Below are 25,219 nucleotides of genomic sequence, written 5' to 3' on the forward strand. Positions count from 1 at the left end.
TATGTATACGAATTCACTAAACATGCATTATAAATGTTGTACAACTTTACCATAGGTGCTATACTGCTGTACTGCTCACATAATCATGAGAGAGTCTTCCTGGCAACGACAAGAGGAATGATTATAATTAACCTGACTAATTCACTGACTGATAAACGAAGAGTCTGCAGAACAATGATAGATCGAGGATGCAATTTACACAGTACATTCGTATCACAAATTTAGTGTGCAATAAGAAAGCATTTTACAAAATTCGCATTTTAATAAGGTGCTTGCACAAGTTTTTCGAGAACTTTTAATGAAAACGTATAATTTTTGAACCCCAATATTAACAAATTAATCATATTTGAATTTTTAACGGAGAACGAAGTGCACGGGATCAGCTAGTATATAGTATGTCCCGTTTTATATGTACAACTAAATATCTCAGCGCGATGGCTTTACATTGAAAAACGGTTTGCTGTGTTAGATAGTTGGTACCAAAGTGCATATTTTGGGAAAATTTTAAATTTTTTACTCCTTTGGTGTTCGCATGCGCAATTCAAATTAATTTTTTTTAAATAGCAACCCTTATTTTTGACACCAGATAGACAACATATATATATCTGGGTAGGTTATTATTTTTTTCTAAGACATTTTGATCCATTGACTATAATCCTAAACCTAAAATTGACTGAGTTAGAGGCCAACAGATTTTTAAAAATTAAAATAATTCAATCTCTTGAAAAACATGGTACAATTATTGTATTGAGTGGATTTTTTTCATGAATAGGTACAAAAAAAAATACATGAATACATGACACATACATACATAATTAATTATACATAGTACATATATAATAATGAAACAAAAAGTAAATTACTTTGTATTATCTAATTTCTAAATTTTATTTAAGTAAATTTGTTTATCTAATAAAATGTTCAAAATAAGTTCTCCATTATTTTCTAAAAAATTTTCCAGTCGTCAAGTTATTCATCAGTAACATATTACGTATGTATCATGTATTCATGTATTTTTTCATATACCTACCTAATCATGAAAAAATCCATTCAATACAAGTGCACCATGCTTTGTGTTTCGAAAAATTGAATTATTTTCAATTTTTAAAAATCTGTTGGCTTGTAACTTGGTCAATTTTAGGTTTAGGACTATGGTAAATTGATTAAAATGTTTTAGAAAAAAATGATATAATCATATCTGGTATCAACCTGCGATAAACCGTTGTCGAATTATCTCAGTTCGTTATCGGATGAAGATTTTTGAAACACTTTGTATGTATATTTTATTATTATAAAATTATATATGTACAGGGTTGAGCAAGATAATCAAAAATTAGTATCGTGATACTGGATAATCGATACTTCAAATGATTGTATCTCGAATACAGGATACAATCGTATTTAAGATAATTGTATCGAAGATACTGCCCAACCCTGTATAAATATTATATACTATATACTAAATAGTTGTTGTAAGAATGAGTAAATATAATCTAAACATATTTAAAAAACATAATAACAAATAAATACAAATATTATAATATACTCAATAAAATAAATATACCTGTAGTCGAAATAGACCACCCCTAAATTTTCACATAACCATGTAGCAACAATGTTTATATGAACTATCTGTACGATATAAATATACATATAAAACATATATATTACATAACTACACACTCCTGGAATTAAAATATTACACGAATAATGTTACTTAATGATAAATTCTTATGATTGAAATTATTAATTACAATACCAATTATTATTATTTATTAACATACTTTTAGATTTTTTTAAAAATAACTTATATATTAAATAATCTAAAAAACCTTAACTAAAATATAATCAACTATAATTTTCTAACAATAAGCACACATAAAAATAACTATAAAGAAGTCTGAACAAAAGCACGTCTTGTCAAGCTTATAGAAAATTAGCTTATCAAAATTTAAGAATAAACCTTAATGTTTAAAAAACTTTAAAGGATAAAATAATTTAACATAAATAATACAAATCAAGTCATATTTTTCCTTATACTGTTAAGGAATGAAAAAGTGTTATTCTGCAATTTCATTGTAATTGGATCATGTTTCATCTGTATAAAAGTCGTTATTCCAGTTATAATTAATACAAGAATCTGTAATGAAAAAATTTAAATAAAAAAAATATTAACTTAGACATATTTGGGTATTCTAAATAACTATAAGTAAGCCAAAATCGTACGTCATATAATAACCAAAAATCTAAAGTAAAAGACCATATTGGATCTGTAAAGAACAACACAATAAACATGAGATATGAACCTGATTATAATATAAAAATGAACACTCTCAAAAAGTACTTACCGACATAACGAGATTTAAATTTATATCAAAAAATCCAAATGCCGTAATTTTGTCCAACTCAGAAACTGACATTTGATTCATAAACATTTTGATCTGAATAGTATTATTATTAAAAATAACAAGAAAATTATTAATTTAATTTGTAAATTAAATACTAATTGTATGTATTATAACATTATAAAAACGGTATGTTAATACAAATAACTGAATAAGGATTACTTGTTTTTTGACGTCCATATGTAAATTTGAAATTCTGTATGATCGTAAATATGAAATTATCTTTGTTCGCTGTAAAAAAAAATAATGAGGTATAAGTACTTCTCTTATTAAAAAAAGTTGACTTATTGTCGCAACAAGTAAAGCGAAATTTTGATATATAAAGCACTGTCTTTAAAACTAAATATAATAATAAACAATAATTGCTTCATAATTTTGTAAAATATTGTCTTTCAGTTTATTCAAAATAAATAAATTTTAAAAAGCACAATATAGTAAATGCATTATGAAATCATTATGTTAAAAATGTATATTAATTAAAAATTAAAATAAAATACTTTCTTATGTTTATAATATGAAAAATTAATACATTTTTAGAATACTTTGTAAATTTTAGTTATTTTTATTTGATAAGTTCTAAATAAAAAAATTGAAATGAAATTTAATAGAACCTGATTTTTTTGGATAACTTTTTACAATAACACTAATTTAACTCTTATTGCATTTTACAGTTTTAAAAACGAACACATTATTACAGGGGAGTTGGATAGTTGTTGTGTTATTATACTACACTTACCTGCTCTTCTATGAATGAAACATAAACGATAATGGATATCATAAATAAAATCATTTGGAGATGAGCTGTGACATTAAAAATTTGTTGGTACGTTTCAACAGCTGAACTTTTACTGGCTAATAAATGAAAGCGGGTGACCATAATAAAAATACTGAAAAGTAAACAACTAAAACTGAATGTGAAGAAAGCCAAAAGCAATGGGCCAAATCCTATAGTAAATTTTTTTAACAATTCACAGAGTTCGGAGTGTAATAACCTCGTCTCTTCCATAAATAACACTATTTCAATGTGTGTCCATTGGTCGTTAGCGACTGCCAGTTCAGCAGGAAGACATTCCCACAAATCGTTTAACGTCCAGAATCTGGCATGCAAGTTGTGTAGAAAATAACACAAAAAGCTCGTAATTACGTAATCCAATAAAAAGGGTGGAATAAATAGATTAAATGATAAAGAAAAAATGTCTCCATTTATCCTGGGCGTTAAAATTTCTCTTAAGGTTGTATATATCAAAAAGTAGAGAAATAATGAAAGTAAAAATATATCCCATTGCCTTTTGCTGAATGAACGTTGTTTTCTCAACAATCTGGTTGAAAATAGAGTTAGTTTCCGATCAAATTCAATCATACCATTAATAAATCTGAAAGCAAAACACCATCATTTACTTCATTGCCAATTGAAACAAAATCAGTAGAATAAAATCTTAATAAAATTTCAATAATAAAAATTATTATTTTAAATGTTATAATAGATACATTACAATCAATAATTAAAAAAAGAGAGAGAGAAATAAATATTTTATGAATAGGTAGAAATAATTCCATTAAAATATAATAATGATTAGTTGGCGCAATTTTAGGTGGCCACATTAAACGAACCATTGCTATTCATACACAAACTGGATGTACTAAAACAAATAATATTGTCAGTAATAGGTAGTTAAAAAAAACCTACACCAATTAGACTTAATATTTTATTATTAAGTTTGTTTGATAACAAATATTATTTATGATATAAAGTGTTATTTAAAAAAATTTGAACTAGTATTATAATATTATAATATATAATTTTTTAATTTTGCTTTAAATAGATTTGTATAATAATTAACTTTAATATTTTAAAATCATATATAAATGAAAATGACAATTTCCAATAAATAATTTTAATACAAATAAATTAATTCCATACCCAAAAGTTACTTAAGTATAAAATAATATGATTATAAATAGTTACTCAATTATCAGATAGTTTGATAGTCTAGCAGCAATAATATTAGTCCAAAATTTAAGAATAACTAACTCGAATATTAAATCTTTTGAACCGTATCGATAAATGTACATAAAAGTGACCATCAACAGTACAATAAACCGTGTTAATTCAAAACATATGTGAAACAACGACTTAACATTATGAACAAATAGGCCAGTAGGCTCCATTGTATATGTTATATCAATTAAACCTATACACTTAGACAAACATAAAATAGGTTTTAAGCTTCTATGAAAAACAGTAGTCATTTCGATAACGATTATAAACAAAACTGACTAATGTAAAGAAAAAAATATTAATTCCTTAAGATAAATACTATTAGCGAATAGTTAGTACCCTGTCAAAATAATAAACAATTACTATACAAACTAACAATATTATATATTTATTATGTGAAAATGATGCAAAACGCAATTAAATTTGACACAAATGGGCGGGCATATAAAACGAACCATTTTTATTAATACCCAAATTGGATGTACTCAAAACAAATTTTTTGTCACTAAAAGATAGTTAAAAATAACCTATACCTTTTCAGACATTATTTCTAATTATTAAGTTTGGTTGATAATAACTAAATTATTTACGTTATCTTGAGTTATTTCACAAAATTATGTTAACATAATATATTCATAATAGTACGCTGTCAAAATAATAGACCATTCTTATCATAATAATATCATTAATATTTATCATTCATCATTATATTATTGCACCTACCGTGAAATAATGTGTATGTAAACAATATAATTCAATTATTGACTTTAAAAACTCCGTATATTATTGAAAATTTAAGAATTAGGTTATTCTATGTCACACATAAATAATTGCATTATAGTTTTCAAATATATATAAAATATATAAAATTTTATACCCATTTATTAACTAAGTATTTATTTTACAAATCATCCAAAAATAATCAACCGCCCTGATCTCAGTCACTTATTCTAATTTAAGGAACATCTTTAAAGTGTAAAAATTCTAATCCAAAGCATGATTTTAGCTGATTACCTACTTCGGTGTTTGTTTTATACTCTTCCGTTATAAACATAATATCCCAGTTTCTGTTTTAGATTTGTAATCAGTTACAATTTTTTTATTTAACAATCCTTTGCTTGCTATAAAAGGAATATACGACCTATAATTCTACATAAATGAAACATTTAATAGACCGCATTATAACCACGCCAATGATTAAAATAAGTTTTAGACCATAGGCTGTATGTAAAAAAGGAAATGAGTGTTTTCTTTACTACAACCAATTTAAATGCATTATATTTTTGTTGAAATACTTTTTTTGACCGCAAATGCAATTCGACCACTATCTGTTTTTACCAAAGTTCAATTCGACCATTGCTTTTAGGTAATTAGTGCAATTTATTATAATATGTTGCAAATTATGTATGGAGTTTTCTCTATTGCTACTTGAAAGAAAACTTATGGAAAACTTAGTATGACAATTTTTAACCTTAGATAAAAATATAAAAATTTTATGATTTTCCAACTTCAAAATGATTTGCAGATGTTCACGATTTTAACACATTTCGTAAAAATGTGACAAACGATTTTTGATTTTTTTTTTAATTTTCAACATTTTAGGTCATCCAACATTTTTTTATCGACACTTCCAAAAAAATATTTATAAAAATCGAAAATTTCAATGGTCTATAAATAGCCAAAAAAAATATTAAATTATTTTGAAAATTTAACTGTTTATAGATAACACTTACATGAATTTGATGAAAGCTTCATGTATTTAGTTATAAAAAATTAAAAAAAGGGTAAACATTTGGTGGAAATTTACAGTATTAAAAAAAAGGATTTACAGTCATTAGTTTTTGGGTTACCGCACATAAAAAAATTGATTTGGTCTAATACTGTTTAGAGTAAAAATTCCCGTTTTTCATTCACTTTTTTTTTGTTTTTCACGATTTATTTTGAAACATAGTAGTCAATTTTAATTTTTGACTTCTATAGTGCGCCAAGGTTATTTATTTTGCCATCAGAAATCACCTCCAAAATTTGAAGCATTATTTTGACTAGTAAGATGTACACAGACACATAAAAAAAAAAAAAAAACAAAAAAATACACTCCCGGTACTAGAATGAAACTTAATAAAGTTACTTAATGATAAATTTTTATTATTGTAATTATTAATTACACTACTAATGAAAATTAACATACTTTTAGATTATTTTAAAAATAACTAATATGTTACCTCAACGAAAAAACATTAACTGTAATATTAGAAACTATAATCCACTAACAATATGTACACGTTCAAATAACTAAAACAAAATTCAGAACTTAAACATTTGATATGCTTATAGAAAAAACACATATTTAAGATCTAAAAAGAAAAAATAATAAACCTTAATGTTTCTAAAATTTTAATGGATAAAACATTTAACATTAGTAATACAAATTAAGCCTAATTTTTCTTTGTACTGTCCAGGTATGTATAAGTGTCATTGTACAATTCCATCATAATTGAATTATGTTTCATCTGTACTAAAGTCGTTATTCCAGTAATAATTAGTACAAGAATCTGTAATGAAAAAAAAATAATAAGAAAATTATTATTTTAGCCATATTTAGGTATTCTATGTAAGTATAAGTTAGCCAAACAGATACAGAGAGTATTGAATAACACGCAAAACTCTAAAATAAATACCCACCTATATAAGATCTATAATGCGGTACACTAAATATAAGATAATATGTACAACATGATTATAATTTAAAAAATGAATACAGTCGAAATGTACTTACTGACGTAACAAGATTTAAATTTACATCGAAAAATCCAAAAGCCGTAATTTGGTCCAATCCACAAACTGACATTTGATTCATAAACATTTTGACCTAAATATTAAAAATATTAAAAATACTAATTTCATTTATAATATTTAAGTAATTAATGTATGTTTTACAACATTATATAAACGGTATATGAATACAAATAACTGAATAAGAATTACTTGTTTTTTGACGTCCATATGTAAGTTGGAAATTTTGTATGATCGTAGATATGATATTATCTTCGTTCGCTGTAAAAATGTTTTATCAAGGATAAAAAGTTAAATTAAAAACCCTCATTAAATGTAACTTGTTGTCAAAACAAGCAAATCGAAAGCTTGGAATTAAAAACATCGTCTTTGAGTTTGTTCAAATTATATAAATTTTAAATACTAGAATATAGCAAATGCATCATTAAAACATTAATGATGACATCTATGAATTATAACGATGATATTAAAATGTATATAATAAAGATACAAAAGTCTGTTAAATGGGTACCGCTTTGCTCGGGAGTGGTAAACTGAGTCACAAATAATTGGGTGAATATCGGAGCTAGGTCAATAGAGTGTGGACAATTTTAACGTGCTAGGTAAAGTGATTCCCGAGTTACAATATTTTTCAAAAAATTAATTTATAAATAACAACGATGTACTCACTTAAAAATAAAATGTCAAAGGGTGTTGATTCCACCTTTGACAAAGTTGGTGGAAAAAAATCTTGGATTAACCAAAGTATATCGAGTTCAGAAATCAGTATTTTTTGGTTTACCTTTTCTATATACCTATATAAAAGAAGTTGATCAGTATTTTTTTGAAGATATCATGGCAATTCAACCTATAGGAGAAAAAGGACAGGCGTTTTTAGATTATGGTTTTGAACCATATATTGATCCTTCTAGTTTATTTCTTCCTAATATTTTGGCTGAGTTTAAAGCAACAACAAATAAAACAATAAATGTTTGTGAATCATTTTATTCAAGACTAAATAGAATTTTTAATAATTGTTCTCATCCAAACATTTAGAATTTCTTTGATGTATTTAAAAATATTCAAATAGATTCTTATATAAAAATACATAACAAAGAGGTAATTAAAATGAAAAAAATAGCAACAGAATTTTTTTTTTTTTTTGAGACAAGAAATCTTGAAACATGAAAATAAAAAAATATCAAGATTTGAATTTATTAAGAGCATATCAAATAAATTTTTACCATGTGCATAATATTAAATAATTTAATAACAAAAAAACACATTTTTAACCACGTCAGTTATGTTAACATAACAAACATTCCTAAGCCTATAAAAAAGAGAAGGAAAATGTGCTTTTTTGGAAACTAATTCGGGACTCGGTTCATCTGTCCCATACCAATTTAAGGTCACATTTCAGTTTACCATAATTATGGTATTTCAGACTCAATTTACCTAGCCCCGCTCTGCTGGAAATGAGTATTAAGTAAAACTCAAAATACAATATTATACCTTATATTTAAATTATGAACATTTATTGCATTTTTAGATAAATAGGTATAATAATATTAGCTCTCTTCATTCATTAGGTTCTACAATTATATATTTGAATTTAAATTTTTTTAAAACTGGTAATTCAAAGTAATTTTATACAATAATATTAATTTGTTCATAATCCATTTTAAAGTTTTTATAGACGAATGCATTAATACAGGGGAATAGGAAAGTGGCTTGTGTTTTTACAATATACTTACTTGTTCTTCTATGAACGAAACGTACACGATAATGGACATCATAAATATCACAATTTGAATATGAGCTGTGACATTAAAAATTTGTTCCCACACTTCTGCAGAAGAATTTTCATCACTGACTAAAATATGAAAGCGGGTGACCATAATAAAACTACCGATGAGTAAACAACTAAAACTGAATGAGAAGAAAGCCAAAAGCAATGGACCAAATCCTATAGTAAATTTGTTTAACAATTCACAGAGTTCGGAGTGTAACAACCGCGTTTTTTCCATAAAAATCACTATATCAATGTGTTTCCATAGGGTATGATAGACTGCCAGTTCAGCAGGAAGACATTCCCATAAATCGTTTAACGTCCCGAATCTGACATGTAGGTTGTGAAGCAAATAACACAAAAAACTCGTAATAACGTAATCCAATAAAAATGGTGGAATAAATAGAATAAATGTTAAAACAGAAATGTCTATAGCCTTTAAGGGAATCAAAAAAAAACCTAAGAATGAAAATATAATAAAATATAGAAAAAATGAAATTAAAAATATATCCCATTGCCTTTTGGTGAATGAACGCTGTTTGCTCAACAATCTGGTTGAAAATGGTGTTAGTTTTCGATCAAACTCAATCATACCATTAATAAATCTGAAAAAAAATAGTATTAATTAAATATATATGTATATATTTTTAAAGTTATAATAGATATTATATTACATTCAATAATTAAAAAAAAAACGAGGAGTTAATATGTTAAGAATAAGTAGAAATAATTCCGTTTAAATATAATAATGATTATAAGGTACTCACAATCACCTAGATGCTAAAATGTAGTTACCAAATTAGATACTACCGATGCTTGCACCTTATAATAAAAGAAGTCTACACGATCGGCGAACTCTAATCAAAAACTTAATAGCTAGTAACAAACAAATCACAACAGAATTTCCAAGTATCAAAAATTTTAGACAAATTCTTGAAAATTCATCAACAAAGTATCAAGTTTTAGGCAAGGAAAACTGAAATATATTTAAATTTTTTTAAATCATAAGGTTAGCTAAAATACTGTAAAAAATTATGTTTTCATATTTTACGTAAACCATTAACTTTTTAACATAATGTAAACAAATAATGTTTACACCATTACTAAATGCTATAATTTTAAAATAAAATATATTCGTATAATTCATAATAATTGAATAATAATTGAATTTATTTTAAGATTATTCTTTTCTATTAATTTATTAAAATTTCTATAAAAAAAATTACATATGTTTTAATGTTAGTTAAATTAATTGATATCGTAAGTACATAATTATTGTAACTTTCATAATATATTTATATATAATATATACGTCATATACATTTTATGATAAAGTTGCATAATACAATTAAGTTTTTAACGCAAATATACCTTTTTAGTGAATAAATTAGAGGTTTTCACCGATGAATAGCTAAAAAAAAAAAACTTTACCAATGCAAAGATCATTTCTTATAATTCAATTTGATAATAAGTAAATTATTAACATTATCAAGTGTCATCACTACACAAAAATTTGAACTTTTAAACACAATATACCTATGTTATATTGTGTTGTATGTTTCTTTTAAAATTAAATAATAGGTAAATTATTCATTTATTAAGAATCATTACACATTACGCACAATTTGAACTAATTAACATAAAGGATGCTATAGGATGTATGTTTGTAAGACAAAAATAACACAACATGCAGATATGGCATCCTCTTATGGAATTCTTTATTTTATTTTATAATATTTGTGATTTTACTTTATATGGATTTTTTTTAATTATTACCTTATTTATTTACAGATAAATTAACTCCACAGCTAAAAGTAACTAGAATAAAATACAATTTTAACAAATACTTACTTGATTATCCAATAGTTTGATAGTCTAGCAGCAATAATATTAGTCCAAAATTTTAGTATAGTAATAACCTGGATTATATGAATTTTTGAGCCAAATTGATAAAAGTACCTATAACTTAACATCGACAGTACAATAAGCCGTGTTATTTCAAAACATATGTGAAACATAGAGAAATGATGAACTAATAAACCTGTGGTTTCCATTCTATAAGAAATATCAATTAAACCTATACACTTGGATAAAAAAAGATAGGCCTTAATGTTCTATGAAAAACGGTAGTCATTTCGACAACGATTTAATACAATACTGACTAAGGTAAAGTAAGAATGATTGATTCCTTAAGATAAATACTATAAGCAAATTTATTATTGTTAGTACGCTGTCAAAATGATAAATCATTACTATAAAAATAATAACATTATTATTTATTAATCATCATTATATTATTAAACCTTCCGTGAAAACGTGTGTATGTGTGTGCATGTAAAAATATAATTCTACTATTGATTTTAGCTATGCCGTAATTGATTGGAAAATTAAAAATAAGGTTTTTTCTATGTGTCACGTATGAAAAATCATAAGTTATCAAATATACATAAAAATATAAAATAAATATAGACTATAGACATTTATTAAACACGTATCTATTATGAATATACTATTTACAACTCTACCAAAAATAATCGACTTCCTTAGTTTCTCAGACACCTATCCTTATCGTGTCATTATACTAATATTTCTTTACACATACTTAAAAGTACATTTTCGTTTTAAATAATAAAATATTTAATGTTTTCTACATTTACGAGATCTCGCTTTATATCACAGCGCTACCTGAATAAATATATTTTAAGTGTTTGTAATATTTGTTTAGTAAATTTGTTTTAGTCAAAATTATTATTGTTTAAATATTTCAACCAGTACTATCGAAACTAAATAAATAAATAATTGTAGGAAATACATGAATTACATGATATACTTTCGGGTGGACGTGATGCTGATATAAATGCCACAAAACTTTGCAGTGATGGTGTCCGGACACAAATCCACAGATTGCTTAGAACGGGATAATGTAGAGCTGATGACTGGTAGCTTGGATAATTAAAAACATAGACTATTGGATGCTAGCTTGTTTTACACGTGGACGTCTTGACTCAATCAACTTTGATTTAGACAAATTTATAATTTTTATTTATATAATTAATAGTATTGTTTTGTTAATAAATATTTATATTTTTACTACTTTTTATTATGTTAAAATTATTGGAGATCGCTGTGGTCTTTATATTTAATAATATCCACATGTCTAATACCTAATGCCCTGTGGCAAAGACACTTTGTCTAATTATTTTCATAAGAAACATTATTTTGGATCATCAATGAATATTTGAGCTCAATTTTATAAATTGCTAATGATTACTCAAATAAACGCTCCAGTTAATTCAATATGTATAATTATTTAATATGTATATTCCCTCACATTTAAATATCTCAAATAATATGTTTGATGAGATTAGTTACAGTAGCATCTGTTGATTGAAGTTTTTCTAAATTTAAAAAGAATCAATCAAACAATTTTCTTAACCAAAAGCTAAATAAGTGAAGTATTCGCATATCATATTAATGTTGGTTATTATTATTTTTATTTTCTTTATTTTGGTTAAGTATTTATCACATTTAAAATTATTTTTATTATTATATTATTTTGTATTTATTCCAGCAGCTATTTTATAAGTAAATTAATTTAATGTAGTTATTTTACATGATAAAAAACACATATTATTTGTATTGAATATAACTTAGAGTTAAATTTTACTTTAACTTGTTAATGGAGGAGAAGAGTACGAATATTTCGCCACAGATAAATATCAATAAAGTTAAGATAAACCTCCAAACTCCCAAAATAAATAAGTACACAATACATTGTAAAATAATGTTGCAATAAAAATTAAATTTTAGTTAATTTTTATTTATATTTAAATTTCAAAATGGTATTTGTTTCTTGTTTTATATGACCGTTAAACGTAAAAATTCATTACATTGCAATTATGGACATATATGATTATATTTAAAATAGTTAGGTTGCTTAACATATTAAAATATGTAATAACAAATAGATAGTTACATATATTATAACATACCAAATAAAATACTTATATAGAAGTAAACCATCCTAAATTTTAACATAACTTCGTAGCAACAATGTTTTATGAACTATATATTTGATAAATATATATATATATATAATTTATATATGTATGTATACTTATGATTGTAATTATAAATTACAAAACTAAATTATTGTAACATAATTTTTAGGTATTATTAGAAATAACTTATATATTACCTAAACAAGAAAACATTAACAAAATATTAGCAACTACAATTTACTAACACTAAGTACACATTAAAATAACTAAAAAAGTTGTCATAACTAAGTCAATTTTCAATATTATAGAAAAAAACAGCTTTTCGAAATTCAAGAGTATTCTAAACCTTAATGTTCTTAAAATTATAAAAGGTAAAATAATTTAACATAAGTAGTACAAATCAAGTCTTATTTTTCGTTAAACTTTCTAGGTATGAAGAAGTATCATTGAACAATTTCATTGTAATTGGTTCATGTACTATCTGTACTAAAGTCGTTATTCCAGTTATAAATAGTACAAGAATCTGTAATGAAAAATAATAATATAAAAACTATTAATTTAGTCATATCTAGGTATTCTGTATAAGTATAAGAAAGCCAAACAGATACATAGAGTATTGAATAACACACAAAAATCTAAAATTAATGCCCATTTATATTGGAGCTGTAATGCGATACACTAAACATAAGATAATATGTACAATATGATTATAATATGAAAAATAAGCAAAGTCGAAAAGTACTTACTGACGTAATGAGATTTAAATTTACATCGAAAACTCCAAAAGCCGTAATTTGGTCCAATCCAGAAACTGAAATTTGACTCATAAACAATTTGATCTGAATATTAAAAATAACAAACCAAATTTTATTTTCATTTGTAATTTAAATAATAATTGTAAGTATAACAACATTATAAAAACGGTATATAAATACAATTAAGTGAATAAGGATTACTTGTTTTTTGACGTCCATATGTAACTTTGAAATTTTGTATGATCGTAGATATGATATTATCTTGATTCGCTGTAAAAATGTTTTATCAAAGAAAAACAAAACTAAATAATGTGGTGTGTATTATAAGTATTATCCTCATTAAAAATAGATAACTTAGTGTCACTACAAGTAAAGCAAAATCTTGGTAAATGAAACATCGTCTTTAAAATTCTAAACTAATAAACTTTTAATAGTTTTTTTAAATATTGTCTTTAAGTTTATTCAAAATATATACATTTTAAAAACCAGAATTTAGCAAATGCATCATAAAATCATTAATTATTATATCTTTGAATAATTATGATGATATTAAAATGTTTATATTAAATATAAAAAAAATAATATTAAAATCATTCGAAGTCCCTAACCATATAATAAGAAGTGTTAAAAATAAGTTATAAGAGAAATTCAAAAATTTTTAAAGTTTTCATAAACGAATATATTATTAAACCAGAGAAGTTGCAAAGTGGTTGTGGTTTTACACTATAGGTACTTACCTGTTTTTCTATTAACGAAACGTACACGATAATGGACACCATAAATATGAAAATTTGGAAATTAAATATGACATTAAATATTTGTCTCCACGCTTCTGCAGCTGAACGTTCACTACTGACTAAAATATGAAAGCGGGTGACCATAATAAAACTACCGATGAGTAAACAACTAAAGCTGAATGTGAAGAAAGCGAATAGTAATGGGCCAAATCCTATTGTAAATTTTTTTAACAATTCGCATAGTTCAGAGTTTAACAACCGCATTTTTTCCATAAAAAGCACTATTTCAATGTGTGTCCATTGGTTATGATCGACTGCCAGTTCAGCAGGAAGACATTTCCATAAATCGTTTAATGTCCAGAATCTGGCATGTAGGTTGTGAAGAAAATAACACAAAGAACTTGTAATTACGTAATCCAATAAAAAGGGTGGAACAAATAGAATAAATGCTAAAGTATGAATGTCTATACTCTTCGTGGGCCTCATATAACAATGTAACAATGTATATACAATATAGAACAGAAAAAATGAAATTAAAAATATATCCCATTGTCTTTTGCTGAATGAACGCTGTTTAATCAACAAAGTGGTTGATATTGGTGTTAGTTTTCGATCAAACTCAATCATACCATTAATAAATCTGAAAACATACAACTATTATTTGCTGCAATTTAAATTGAAATAAATTAATTAGAATAAAATATCAATTAAATATATATTTTTTTTTAAGTTATAATAGTTATATTACAATCGATAGTTAAAACAATAAAAAGAGGAATTAATGGGTTTTGAATAGGTGGAAATAATTCCATTTATATATAATATTGATTATGTGGCTCAGTTATAAAAGTCCATAGCCTACTAAATAATTAAAATAATCAATCAGCAATGAAAATCTCACTCCCTATCACTCAGATTTTACATGTAGTGATCAGATTAGATACTCCTGATTAGCACACTTGCACTTCATAAGATAAGAGGAATGCTCGTTCTGTGAAAAAAACCAATATCAATTCAGAGTTCATTTTTTTATTATTAAGTTAGTTTAGTGACAACTATTTAAGTTATCAAGACTTATTATACAAAATTCGAACTTCATAAAATTGTTATTTAGAATATTTTTAATTTTGCTTAAACGGATTTTTATAAGTATTTACTTTAATATTTTTAAATTATATTTAAATAAGAGAAGCAAATTTCAAAAAATTACAGATAAATTAATTTAATACAAATAAGTTAATTTCACAAAAAAAGTGACTTAAGTCTAAAATACAATTATAACAAATACTTACTCGATTATCCAATAGTTTGATAGTCTAGTAGCAATAATGTTAGTCTAAAATTTAAGAATAACTATAACCTGGATTATTTTAATTGTTGAGCCGTATCGATAAATGTATATATAACTGATCATCAACAGTACAATAAACCGTGTTAATTCAAAACATATGTGAAACATCGACTTAACATTATGAACTATTAGGCCAGACGGATCCATTGTATACGTAATATCAATTAAACCTATACACTTGGATAAAAATAAAATAGGTCTTAAGGTTCTATGAAAAACAGTAGTCATTTTGACAACGGTTGTAAACAAAACTGACTAATGTAAAGAAAGAAAAATTTATTCCTTAGCATACTATACTTAAATAAATAATGCAGTTATTGAATGTGTCAAATGTGAGAATACATTAATGTTCAAAGATATATATAAAATATGTATACGAATTTAATGTTCACGAATTATAAATTTTTTACATTTGTACCAAAAATAGCCGAGAGCCTTGGCTTCTCAGGCGTTTATCCTTATTGTGTCATTAAATCAACATTTCTATACACACACTAGAAAGTACCTTTTTTTTTTGTTATAAATAAAAAAAATATTTAATTTTTTCTACAACTACAAGTTTCGCATTATAATGCAGCACTACCTGAATAAATAGATATTAAGTGTTTATACTTTTTATTTAGCAAATTTGTTTAAGAGAAAATTTATTATTGATTAAATATAAGGCAGGAAAACACAGTACTTATATTGAGAGTGTGGATGGTTAAAATCACGGACTTATGGGTGTCAGCTAATTTAACACATCGTGAAAGTTTTGACTCATCCAAGTTATGAATTACAAATAATATGTTGTTATTATATATTTTTATTTTTGTTACTTTTTATTATGTTAAAATGTTATTATTTTTGGTTATCGCTCTGGTCGTCATGTTTAATTATATCTACATACTTAATTCATTGTGGCAAAAAAAAAATGCGTATATTTTTTCTAGGAAAATTATCTTGGATCTTCAGTGAATATAGTTAAGTTGTCAATAGGAATATATAAAAATAATATTAACATATTTAAATAAAATAATAACATAATAAGTGTCGTTCTGCAATTGCATTGTAATTGGATCATGTTTCATCTGTATTAAAGTCGTTATTCCAGTTATAATTAATACAAGAATCTGTATTGAAAAAATTTAAATAAAAAAATATTAATTTAGACATATTTGGGTATTCTAAATAAGTATAGGTAAGCCAAAATGATACATAATATAGAAAACAAAAATCTAAAATAAAAGACCACCTATATATTGAATCTGTAAAGAACGATACAATAAACATAAGATATGTACAATATTATAATTTAAAAATGAAAAATGAACACAGTCAGAAAGGACAAGCCGTAATTTTGTCCAATTCAGAAACTGACATTTGATTTATTAACATTTTGATCTGAATGATAATATTGTTAAAAATAACATACCCAATTTTTAATAAAATGCATGTTGCTATTTTCAACATCATATACATGCAGTCAATGAGTGCCCACAATTCATTACTTGTTTGATTAAATTTCAAATTTATATAGTGCCTATTTTTGCATATTTAGACGTTAGGTTAGGTTTTAATAAAAACTGTACAAATATACACCTATAACGATCCAAAAGCGTTGATAAAAAAAAAAAGGAATTATAGGTAAGTTATATAATATTAATATCAAATATTTTACGTCCGAATATTTGGACGTTAAAATAGGGTTAAGTTGTTATTTTTCCAATTAAAATACTACATTAAATTGTTTGAATTATTTTCGTATTTATATCAGTAGATTATCAATGTGTCTACTATTTAATTTTAACTGCAAAATAAAAATCAAATATAAAGTGTAATAAAAATTGAAATTCTATTTTGCATCTTTTGCGCCTTTTTCTTGCATATTTTGACTTTTTTAGTGCATGTTTTCGTGCATATTTTAAAATTGAAAATGCATATAAATCCGATCTTTATTAATACTAAAGATATTAAAAGCAAATAGTGAAAAAGCGATAACGGATGGTGGTATAACACGTCTGCTCGTGATAAACGTAAACGATCGACTAAATTCCGTAATTTATTGAAAATTTCAAAAATTAGGTTGTTCTACGTGTCAGATAAATAAAAGCATTATAATATCCAAATACATAAAAATTTCGGATAATTGTATACCTATTTATTAACTACGTGTAATTAATATTTTACAAATCACCCAAAAATAATCGCCTGCCTTGGTTTCTCAGTCACATATTCTAATTTATGGAACAATATTTTAGAGTCTTTAAATACTAATCCAAAGCATATTATAAACCGATTACCTACATATATTACCTGTAATTATTAGACCATTTCTTTTTAAATAAAAAGTGCAATTCAACTATTTAATTTGTTTAGGGGAAGAAACTAGAAAGTATCGGTGGAATTTACAATCGTCATATTCAGTCGTTAGTCAAGTAACTTTTTTATTCTGCACAGCTAAATAGTCAAGTCGTTTTCACTGTTCCATACGAAATATCAATTTAACCTATACATTTGGTCAAACCTATACATTTGGACAAAATTAAAATAGGTCTTAAGGTTCTATGAAAAACAGTAGTCACTTCGATAACGGTTATAAACAAAACTGAATAAGGTAAAGTGAGAATAGTTAATTTTTGAAAATAAATATATATTTAAACAAATGTTCAGTATACGTACTGATCAAAGAATAACACATTATCATTTAATATTTTATTATTATTTTTCATATTATACTATTAACATATTGAAATTTACCACGAAAACAAGTTATGTGTAAGCAATCTTATTCAGTTACCGGCTTTGATTTCCCTATAAGTTTAATTAAATATCAAAAACTGTGGTATACAAAATATGTATTCGTAATTATTAAATTTTTATATCTATATATATATAGCATATGATTAGAATCTATCACAACATAAATTTAACTTAAGTTATACAACGTTATGGTTAAAATGTTTTTAGATATTTTTGTAAGCATAAGTATAACATACTTGATAACTAAACTAAAATATATTTATGAAAATATTATAAACTATAATTTACTATAAATATTTAATATTAAATTTATTGAATATTTAATAAATATTAAATTAACTAAATAAAAATCAGAATGAATATGTTAGTTAGCCTCATAAAGAAAACACATTACCTGCAATGTAACAATAAATTAGAATAAATTTATATTTTTATAAAATTTTAAAGCGTAGACAATTTTGCATAAATAATTGAACCCAAACCTAATGATACGTAAAGTTCACCGAATATTGTTGTACATAGGAATTTGTGTCATTGTTCCATCTCAATATAATCGGATGATGTTTCATCTGTAGTAAAGTTGTTATTCCAGTTATAATTAAAACAAGTATCTGTAATAAATACATTTTAGTTAAAAGATTTGTTATTTAGCCATACCTAGATTTCCTATATAAGTATAGGTAAGCTAAACAAATATATAAATTAACACCCAACAATCGTCAACTTAACGAAATTTTGTAAAATGTTATAATATAAACTCACATACAATTTTTCCTATAATGATGTTTCAAGTTTTCTCTATAGCTATTTGAGAGAGAAAGCTCATTGAAAAATTAAGTGTTGAATTATTAACCTCATAGTTATATATACTAAACATTTTATGCATTTTGAACTACAAAATAAATAATTCATACATTTTCTCGGTTTTGAACTTTGAACGCTTACAAAAAAAAAAAGTAACAAACGATTTTTGTTTTTCTTTAACTTAATATTAAAAATACGACTAATAGAAAATATTTTATTAAAATTTTAACTCTTATCTACTTATACAAAAATATTTATGATTTTGACAATTTTTTGTCAATATTTGAACTTCAATGGCGAATAAAAAAATATTGTGCCTATGTATTCTCATAATTTTTAAATTCACTATTAAAATGACTAACTTATGAGGAACTTTTTTTCAAAGCAACTTTTCAAGTGTTTTTTTCAACTACAAAATTACTTGCGAATTTTTGAAAAAATTAGCACTATAAACTTATATAACAAAAAAATTGTGAACAACCATGTATCAAGTTTTCATGCTTTTTTGGGCAGTCAATTTTTTTTATTAATACTTCAAAAAAAAAATACTTCGAAAAATCGAAAATTTCAGTTGTCTATAAATGACTCAAAAAAATATTAAAATTAAATATTTTGAAAATTGTCTATATTAAATAGATGATACTAATATAAACATTTTTTGAAAAAATTTAAGTATTTACAGTGATTGGTTTTTGAGCTACAAGAATATAAAAAATTGATTTAGTCAAAACGAATTTTGCGTAAAAATTAATGTTTTATTGTCACTTTTTTAATTTTTGTATTTTTTTGAAAACTGTTGGAAAATATTTAGTTTTGACCTCTACAATGCACCAAGGATATTCAAATCACCATCGCAAACCACCCATAAAGTTTGAAATTGAAGTATTATTTTGAGAAGTTATGCTGTACACAGACACGCAAAAAAAAAACACACATAATTTTAAAATCAATACATATATGACTTAATTCAGAATCTAAAATAAACACAGTCAAAAAGTACTTACTGACATAACGAGATTTAAATTAATATTAAAAAATCCGAAAGCCGTAATTTGATCCAATCCAGAAAATGACATTTGATTCATAAACATTTTGATCTGAATAATAATGATGTTAAAAATAACATCAAATACTCAAATATTATTTGTAATTTAAGTAATAATTTTTGTATTCAAACAATATAAAAACGGTATATAAATACAATTAACTGAATAAGGATTACTTGTTTTTTGACGTCCATATTTAAATTTGAAATTCTGTATAATCGTAGATATGATATTATCTTCGTTCGCTGTCAAAATATTGTATTAAAGAAAAAAAAATAGTAATATGAGTAGTATATAGTATATATATTATATAGTATGAGTATATAATATATATAGTTTATATTATGTATACCAATACAGGGTATTTGGGATGCTTGGTTAATCATCCTGTATAATTACCTGTTCGTCTATTAACGAAACATACACTATAATGGACATCATAAATATGGTAAGTTGCGCGTTCAGTAGGAAATTAAATATTGCATCCACAATATATTCATCGAAATTTTCACTGGATAATGGATGAATGCTGATCATGAAAAAAATAGCCACGAGTAACGTTATGTAACTGAACGTGAAGAAAGCCAATAGCAATGGACCAAAACCTAAAGTAAATTTTTTTAACAATTCACAGAGTTCGGAGTGTAACAACCGCATTTTTTCCATAAAAAACACTATTTCAATATGTGTCCATTGGTCGTGATTGACTACTAATTCAGCAGGAAGACATTTCCATAAATCGTTTAACATCCAGAATCTGACATATAAGTTGTGAAGAAAGAAACACATTGAACTTATAACAACGTAATCCAAAATAAACGGCGGTAAGAATACAAATTGTACTATTGTAAAAATGTATTCTGTTTCCTTCAATGGCCTTAATAAATCATGTAAGTATTTAATTCCAAAATGGTATACAAATATTGAAATTAAAAATATGACCCAATGTCTTTTGCTCAAAGAACGCTGTTGGATCTGCAAACTTGTTAAAATTGGTCTTAGTTTTTTATCGAATTCAATCATACCATTAATAAATCTGAAAAAAAAATCAATTTTATTTACTGCACTGTTATTTGAAATAAAATAAATGTAATTAAGTATGTTCCTATTATGTATCGGGGGTGGCCAACTTGTGGCTCTCGTTATTGTCAAATATGGTTCACGTATTATTCAAAAAATCAAAATGTATTTTATTTTATTCTTTTTGATACTCATTTATAAAATAAATTTAAATTATACAAAATGTAAATATCAGAATAATGGTTCTTGTCATAGTTGTATTTTTCCATATTAGCAAAATAGTGAGAAAATAGTGAGTAGTGAACACGTTCATGTTGGCAACTTCTGACATTTATATTTATATATTATTTAATTGATAAAATCAATAAATCAAAAATCTTTAATTATATTGTACCTTTTTAAAAGTAGTATCATAAAAGTAAGAAACTTCCTATGAATTATATTTTAAATTCTAAAAAGATAAGAAAATGCGGTTTTTTAGAAGATATTGATTTTGTATATTAGTTTTTATTTTCAGTCCTGTCCATTAACATTAAATAGAAAAATGCCTAAAACTTTTTTAATACTTGGAAAAAACTAAAGAAAAACTACTTGATGACAGGTACATTTGCTCAATAATTGTTTTAACGAAATCATTATTTTTTTCATTGTTATCTATAAAGTAAAAATGTATATAAATAAGTATGGGACATATTCACTAAATATATATTTTTTTAAATATTTACTTGCATTGTGTACATAATAAGGTAATTGTATATTTCTTTACGCAAGCAATGTTCCGATATAAATTTATTTTGAATTACCCAAAAATCTATTTTTTGTAAATCGGTGAAATTTTTAATAGCCCTGTAAAATCCTTATACAACGAATGTAGGTTTTTAGCACAAATGAGACAGCATTTAAAAGTACCTTTTTCATTCTGCTGTGCAAATGGAATATTTTTATAACGTGTTTCAATATTAATATTAGTAATATTCTAGTTACAATATGTTGGGCATTAATATGAATCAGTAAGGTAACTTTTAGTTGATTTTATTAATTTACTAAATATAAAATTAATATATTGTTTCTTGTTTAAGTTTTTATTAGTATAATTAACTTAATTATTTCTAAATTTAAATTTATATAAAAGCGAGGTAATTTTTCAAAATAAATCACAGATTAATAAATTGAATACAAAGATAGTTACTCGATTATCCAATGGTTTGATAGTCTAGCTGCAATGATATTAGTCCAAAATTTTATGACAAGCATAGCTTGAAGTATAAACAATTCTGAACCATACTGGTTAATTAATTTATAACTACATATCAATAACATAAAGAGCCGTGTTATTTCTAAAAAAATGTGAAACATCGAGTTAATTTTAAGAACTAATAATCCAGTCGGTTCTACTGTATACAAAATATCAATTAAACCTATACACTTGGACAAAATTAAAAAAGGTCGTAAGGTTATATGAAAAACAGTAGTCATTTTGCTAACGATTAAAAACAAAACTGAACCAAATAAAGTTAGAATAATTGGTTTCTCAAGATAAATACTAACAGAAAATTATTAGTATAGTGACAAAATAATAAAATTACACATTACCGTAAAAATAATCATTATTATTTTTCATACATCATTTTAATATTGCATCTTCAATAAAAACATGATAATATGTATGTAAAGAATATTATGCAAATATTGGCGTTAAATTCTTCGAAAATTAATAAATTATCATAAGTGGGGTTAGTTGATGGGTTACAGGTTATAATTCTCTTGTGTACAAATTAATGTAAAATATGTATACACATTTATTGACCATGGTTCTACGAAACGAGTGATAATGATGACATTATAACTATATTTTTATTACGATCAAATACGCAATGATCGAAAACATACAAAACACTTTTAAATATAAAATAATACAAAAACTATTTTTATCAATTTATTAGTGGATTTTTTTTACTATAGAATATTTGTTTCTAAAACAAAATTGGAAATGAGGAAATTCACCTCCAATAGTCGGTGAAAATGTCCTGCAGAAATCTGTTAACTTTGCAGCAATAAAATACGTACGCGTGTCTACTAAAACCAGCATAGTATGCTTTCATAGAAACGTTATTGAATATAACTGTCGTGTCTGTTTCTCTGTATATTATTGGTCGTGGTAAACGTGGACACGTGACGCACAATATAATATATTATCGTAAAACAATAATATATTTCCCATATATTATTGTCGAGCATTATGGTAGACCGGAGCTTTCCGGGAAGCGCGTTTCATTCCGTCTATTCCGTGTATAAAAGTATTGTGTTTTTTACCGAAACAAATTGTGTAACGAGTCCCATAGTCGCCCCGTCTACAAGGAAATCGTGATGCTGCGGACGCGCGTGCACCTCTCCACGATCGCGCACGACATAATATTCGCATGAGTTATAAAACATACTGCAAATAATATACTAGCATATTGTGCGACGTCCAAGTAAACGAAAGGATGTATAAATTACAAAGTGTCTGTCACGTAGTGTAATTTGGTCTGCGTCCGCCGGTTTAGATTTCGTGACCCCTTGTGCGCAATTAGAATTTAAAAATAATATTATTATGAGTCCATCGTGTTAAGTATGTTACTCGGTAATTTTCGGATAAAAACGGTGAAAACTTACACACGTTACATCGTTCCTCGGTATCGAAAAGCGTTTTTATATCTGTTTACACTATTTTATAGGTAGTATAATGTAGTATGGTTATACGCAACACCTCGTAACTATTATATCGTATGATATTAAAATATGATATCTCCATAAAGAGCAATCCGAATTTGTTGTGAGAATTATTATGATATTAAATAGTTAATATATTATAATATATACGCAAATATGTGTCGACTAATAATACGACATTCGAATGATTCCAGTAGTAAATTATAGAACGTAGACATACAATAATATCACTACGCGCAGGTGTTTGGTTTTTACGATTTTTCCATTTTAAATCTGATACATAAACACGTTTAATGTGTTATTTAATCCGATCGGTAAACTAGAATACGCGGTTCATCATTATTTTTTTTTTCCTAACTAGTGAATTTGCTTTCAGGAACATCGCACTGTATATAAAGTATAATAACGTCCAGAGTCGTTAAAACGAGTGAACTCCGCCGTATAGCATTATAATTTAACGACAATCATGAAACGTTAGAATCACATGTTAACAACCAAATAATAGACTTGTCTGTGTACTGAATTCGTTTACATGATATATATATATATATATTCTATGTAAATAATTCGACAAAATCGAAACACTTTTTATAATATATTATATAATACAATATATACAGGAATGCTCTCGTCTCGTTATAATAATATTATAATGTATTTTACAATTTTAAATTCGGTACTGCAAAAATTTACTATCGTTAGTCTGTGCACGTCGAAATTCAACGTGTGTGAAAATTATCTAGAGGAAATTCACGAGCGACCATGTTCATTGCCCTTAGGCGTTATTAATAATAATTTTATTGTCCACACACGACCATCTAAAATATTTATTATCGAATAGCGCTGAATATTATATAAACATCGCTTGGAAATCAGTGTTGGTGTGTTATAATAATATGACTCGGAACGTCGTACAATTATGAACTGCAGTATGAATACTATCATAATTTCGTCGTTTATTAGGAAATGCAACGAGAATAAATTATTGAAAAAAAAATAATAAAGAACTGTACGACCGTTGACGCATGGACATTATAACTACCTATTATATAATTCTATGTTGTGTTGGATGTATAAAATCTCTGG

The 25,219-nt window shown here is 25.1% G+C and overlaps 4 protein-coding genes across 4 annotated transcripts; all 4 read right to left on the minus strand.

Annotated features, from left to right (window-relative positions):
• Nucleotides 1–2,193: 2,193 nt before the first annotated feature.
• On the minus strand, nucleotides 2,194–3,793 carry LOC114122540 (uncharacterized). The gene is made up of 3 exons (XM_050202552.1): nucleotides 3,142–3,793; nucleotides 2,568–2,636; nucleotides 2,194–2,441 (listed from the first exon to the last, which is right to left on the minus strand). Exons 1-3 carry the CDS (start codon nucleotides 3,763–3,765, stop codon nucleotides 2,334–2,336), a joined length of 801 nt encoding a protein of 266 aa, XP_050058509.1. The 5' UTR covers nucleotides 3,766–3,793; the 3' UTR covers nucleotides 2,194–2,333.
• A 3,025-nt stretch (nucleotides 3,794–6,818) lies between these two features.
• Nucleotides 6,819–11,107, minus strand: LOC126550638 (uncharacterized). The gene is made up of 5 exons (XM_050202551.1): nucleotides 10,817–11,107; nucleotides 8,931–9,570; nucleotides 7,390–7,458; nucleotides 7,181–7,273; nucleotides 6,819–6,956 (listed from the first exon to the last, which is right to left on the minus strand). The coding sequence occupies exons 1-5, from the start codon at nucleotides 11,017–11,019 to the stop codon at nucleotides 6,840–6,842; spliced, it is 1,122 nt and encodes a 373-aa protein (XP_050058508.1). The 5' UTR covers nucleotides 11,020–11,107; the 3' UTR covers nucleotides 6,819–6,839.
• Nucleotides 11,108–13,293: 2,186 nt separating this feature from the next.
• Nucleotides 13,294–14,022, minus strand: LOC114130637 (uncharacterized). Its single transcript, XM_027995650.2, has 3 exons — nucleotides 13,923–14,022; nucleotides 13,713–13,805; nucleotides 13,294–13,489 (listed from the first exon to the last, which is right to left on the minus strand). The coding sequence occupies exons 1-3, from the start codon at nucleotides 13,938–13,940 to the stop codon at nucleotides 13,367–13,369; spliced, it is 234 nt and encodes a 77-aa protein (XP_027851451.2). The 5' UTR covers nucleotides 13,941–14,022; the 3' UTR covers nucleotides 13,294–13,366.
• A 4,910-nt stretch (nucleotides 14,023–18,932) lies between these two features.
• LOC114130640 (uncharacterized) lies at nucleotides 18,933–20,839 on the minus strand. Its single transcript, XM_027995653.2, has 4 exons — nucleotides 20,801–20,839; nucleotides 20,578–20,646; nucleotides 20,360–20,452; nucleotides 18,933–19,162 (listed from the first exon to the last, which is right to left on the minus strand). The coding sequence occupies exons 1-4, from the start codon at nucleotides 20,837–20,839 to the stop codon at nucleotides 19,034–19,036; spliced, it is 330 nt and encodes a 109-aa protein (XP_027851454.2). The 3' UTR covers nucleotides 18,933–19,033.
• Between the last annotated feature and the right edge of the window lie 4,380 nt (nucleotides 20,840–25,219).

The sequence above is a fragment of the Aphis gossypii genome, chromosome 3 (assembly GCF_020184175.1).
Source record: "Aphis gossypii isolate Hap1 chromosome 3, ASM2018417v2, whole genome shotgun sequence".
NCBI classification, from domain to species: domain Eukaryota; kingdom Metazoa; phylum Arthropoda; class Insecta; order Hemiptera; family Aphididae; genus Aphis; species Aphis gossypii.

Coding starts and splice junctions, on each gene's coding strand:
- LOC114122540 (XM_050202552.1), bottom strand. CDS start 3,765: ATGATTGAATTTGATCGGAAACTAACTCTATTTTCAACCAGATTGTTG. Junction 2,637..3,141: donor TTTCATTCATAGAAGAGCAG/GTAAGTGTAGTA, acceptor TTTTTTTTACAG/CGAACAAAGATAATTTCATA. Junction 2,442..2,567: donor ATATGGACGTCAAAAAACAA/GTAATCCTTATT, acceptor AATACTATTCAG/ATCAAAATGTTTATGAATCA.
- LOC126550638 (XM_050202551.1), bottom strand. CDS start 11,019: ATGGAAACCACAGGTTTATTAGTTCATCATTTCTCTATGTTTCACATA. Junction 7,459..8,930: donor TTTCGTTCATAGAAGAACAA/GTAAGTATATTG, acceptor ACATTTTTACAG/CGAACGAAGATAATATCATA. Junction 7,274..7,389: donor ATATGGACGTCAAAAAACAA/GTAATTCTTATT, acceptor TTTAATATTTAG/GTCAAAATGTTTATGAATCA.
- LOC114130637 (XM_027995650.2), bottom strand. Junction 13,490..13,712: donor ATTTAAATCTCATTACGTCA/GTAAGTACTTTT, acceptor TTTTCATTACAG/ATTCTTGTACTATTTATAAC.
- LOC114130640 (XM_027995653.2), bottom strand. CDS start 20,839: ATGTCCATTATAGTGTATGTTTCGTTAATAGACGAACAG. Junction 20,453..20,577: donor ATATGGACGTCAAAAAACAA/GTAATCCTTATT, acceptor ATTATTATTCAG/ATCAAAATGTTTATGAATCA. Junction 19,163..20,359: donor ATTTAAATCTCGTTATGTCA/GTAAGTACTTTT, acceptor TATTTATTACAG/ATACTTGTTTTAATTATAAC.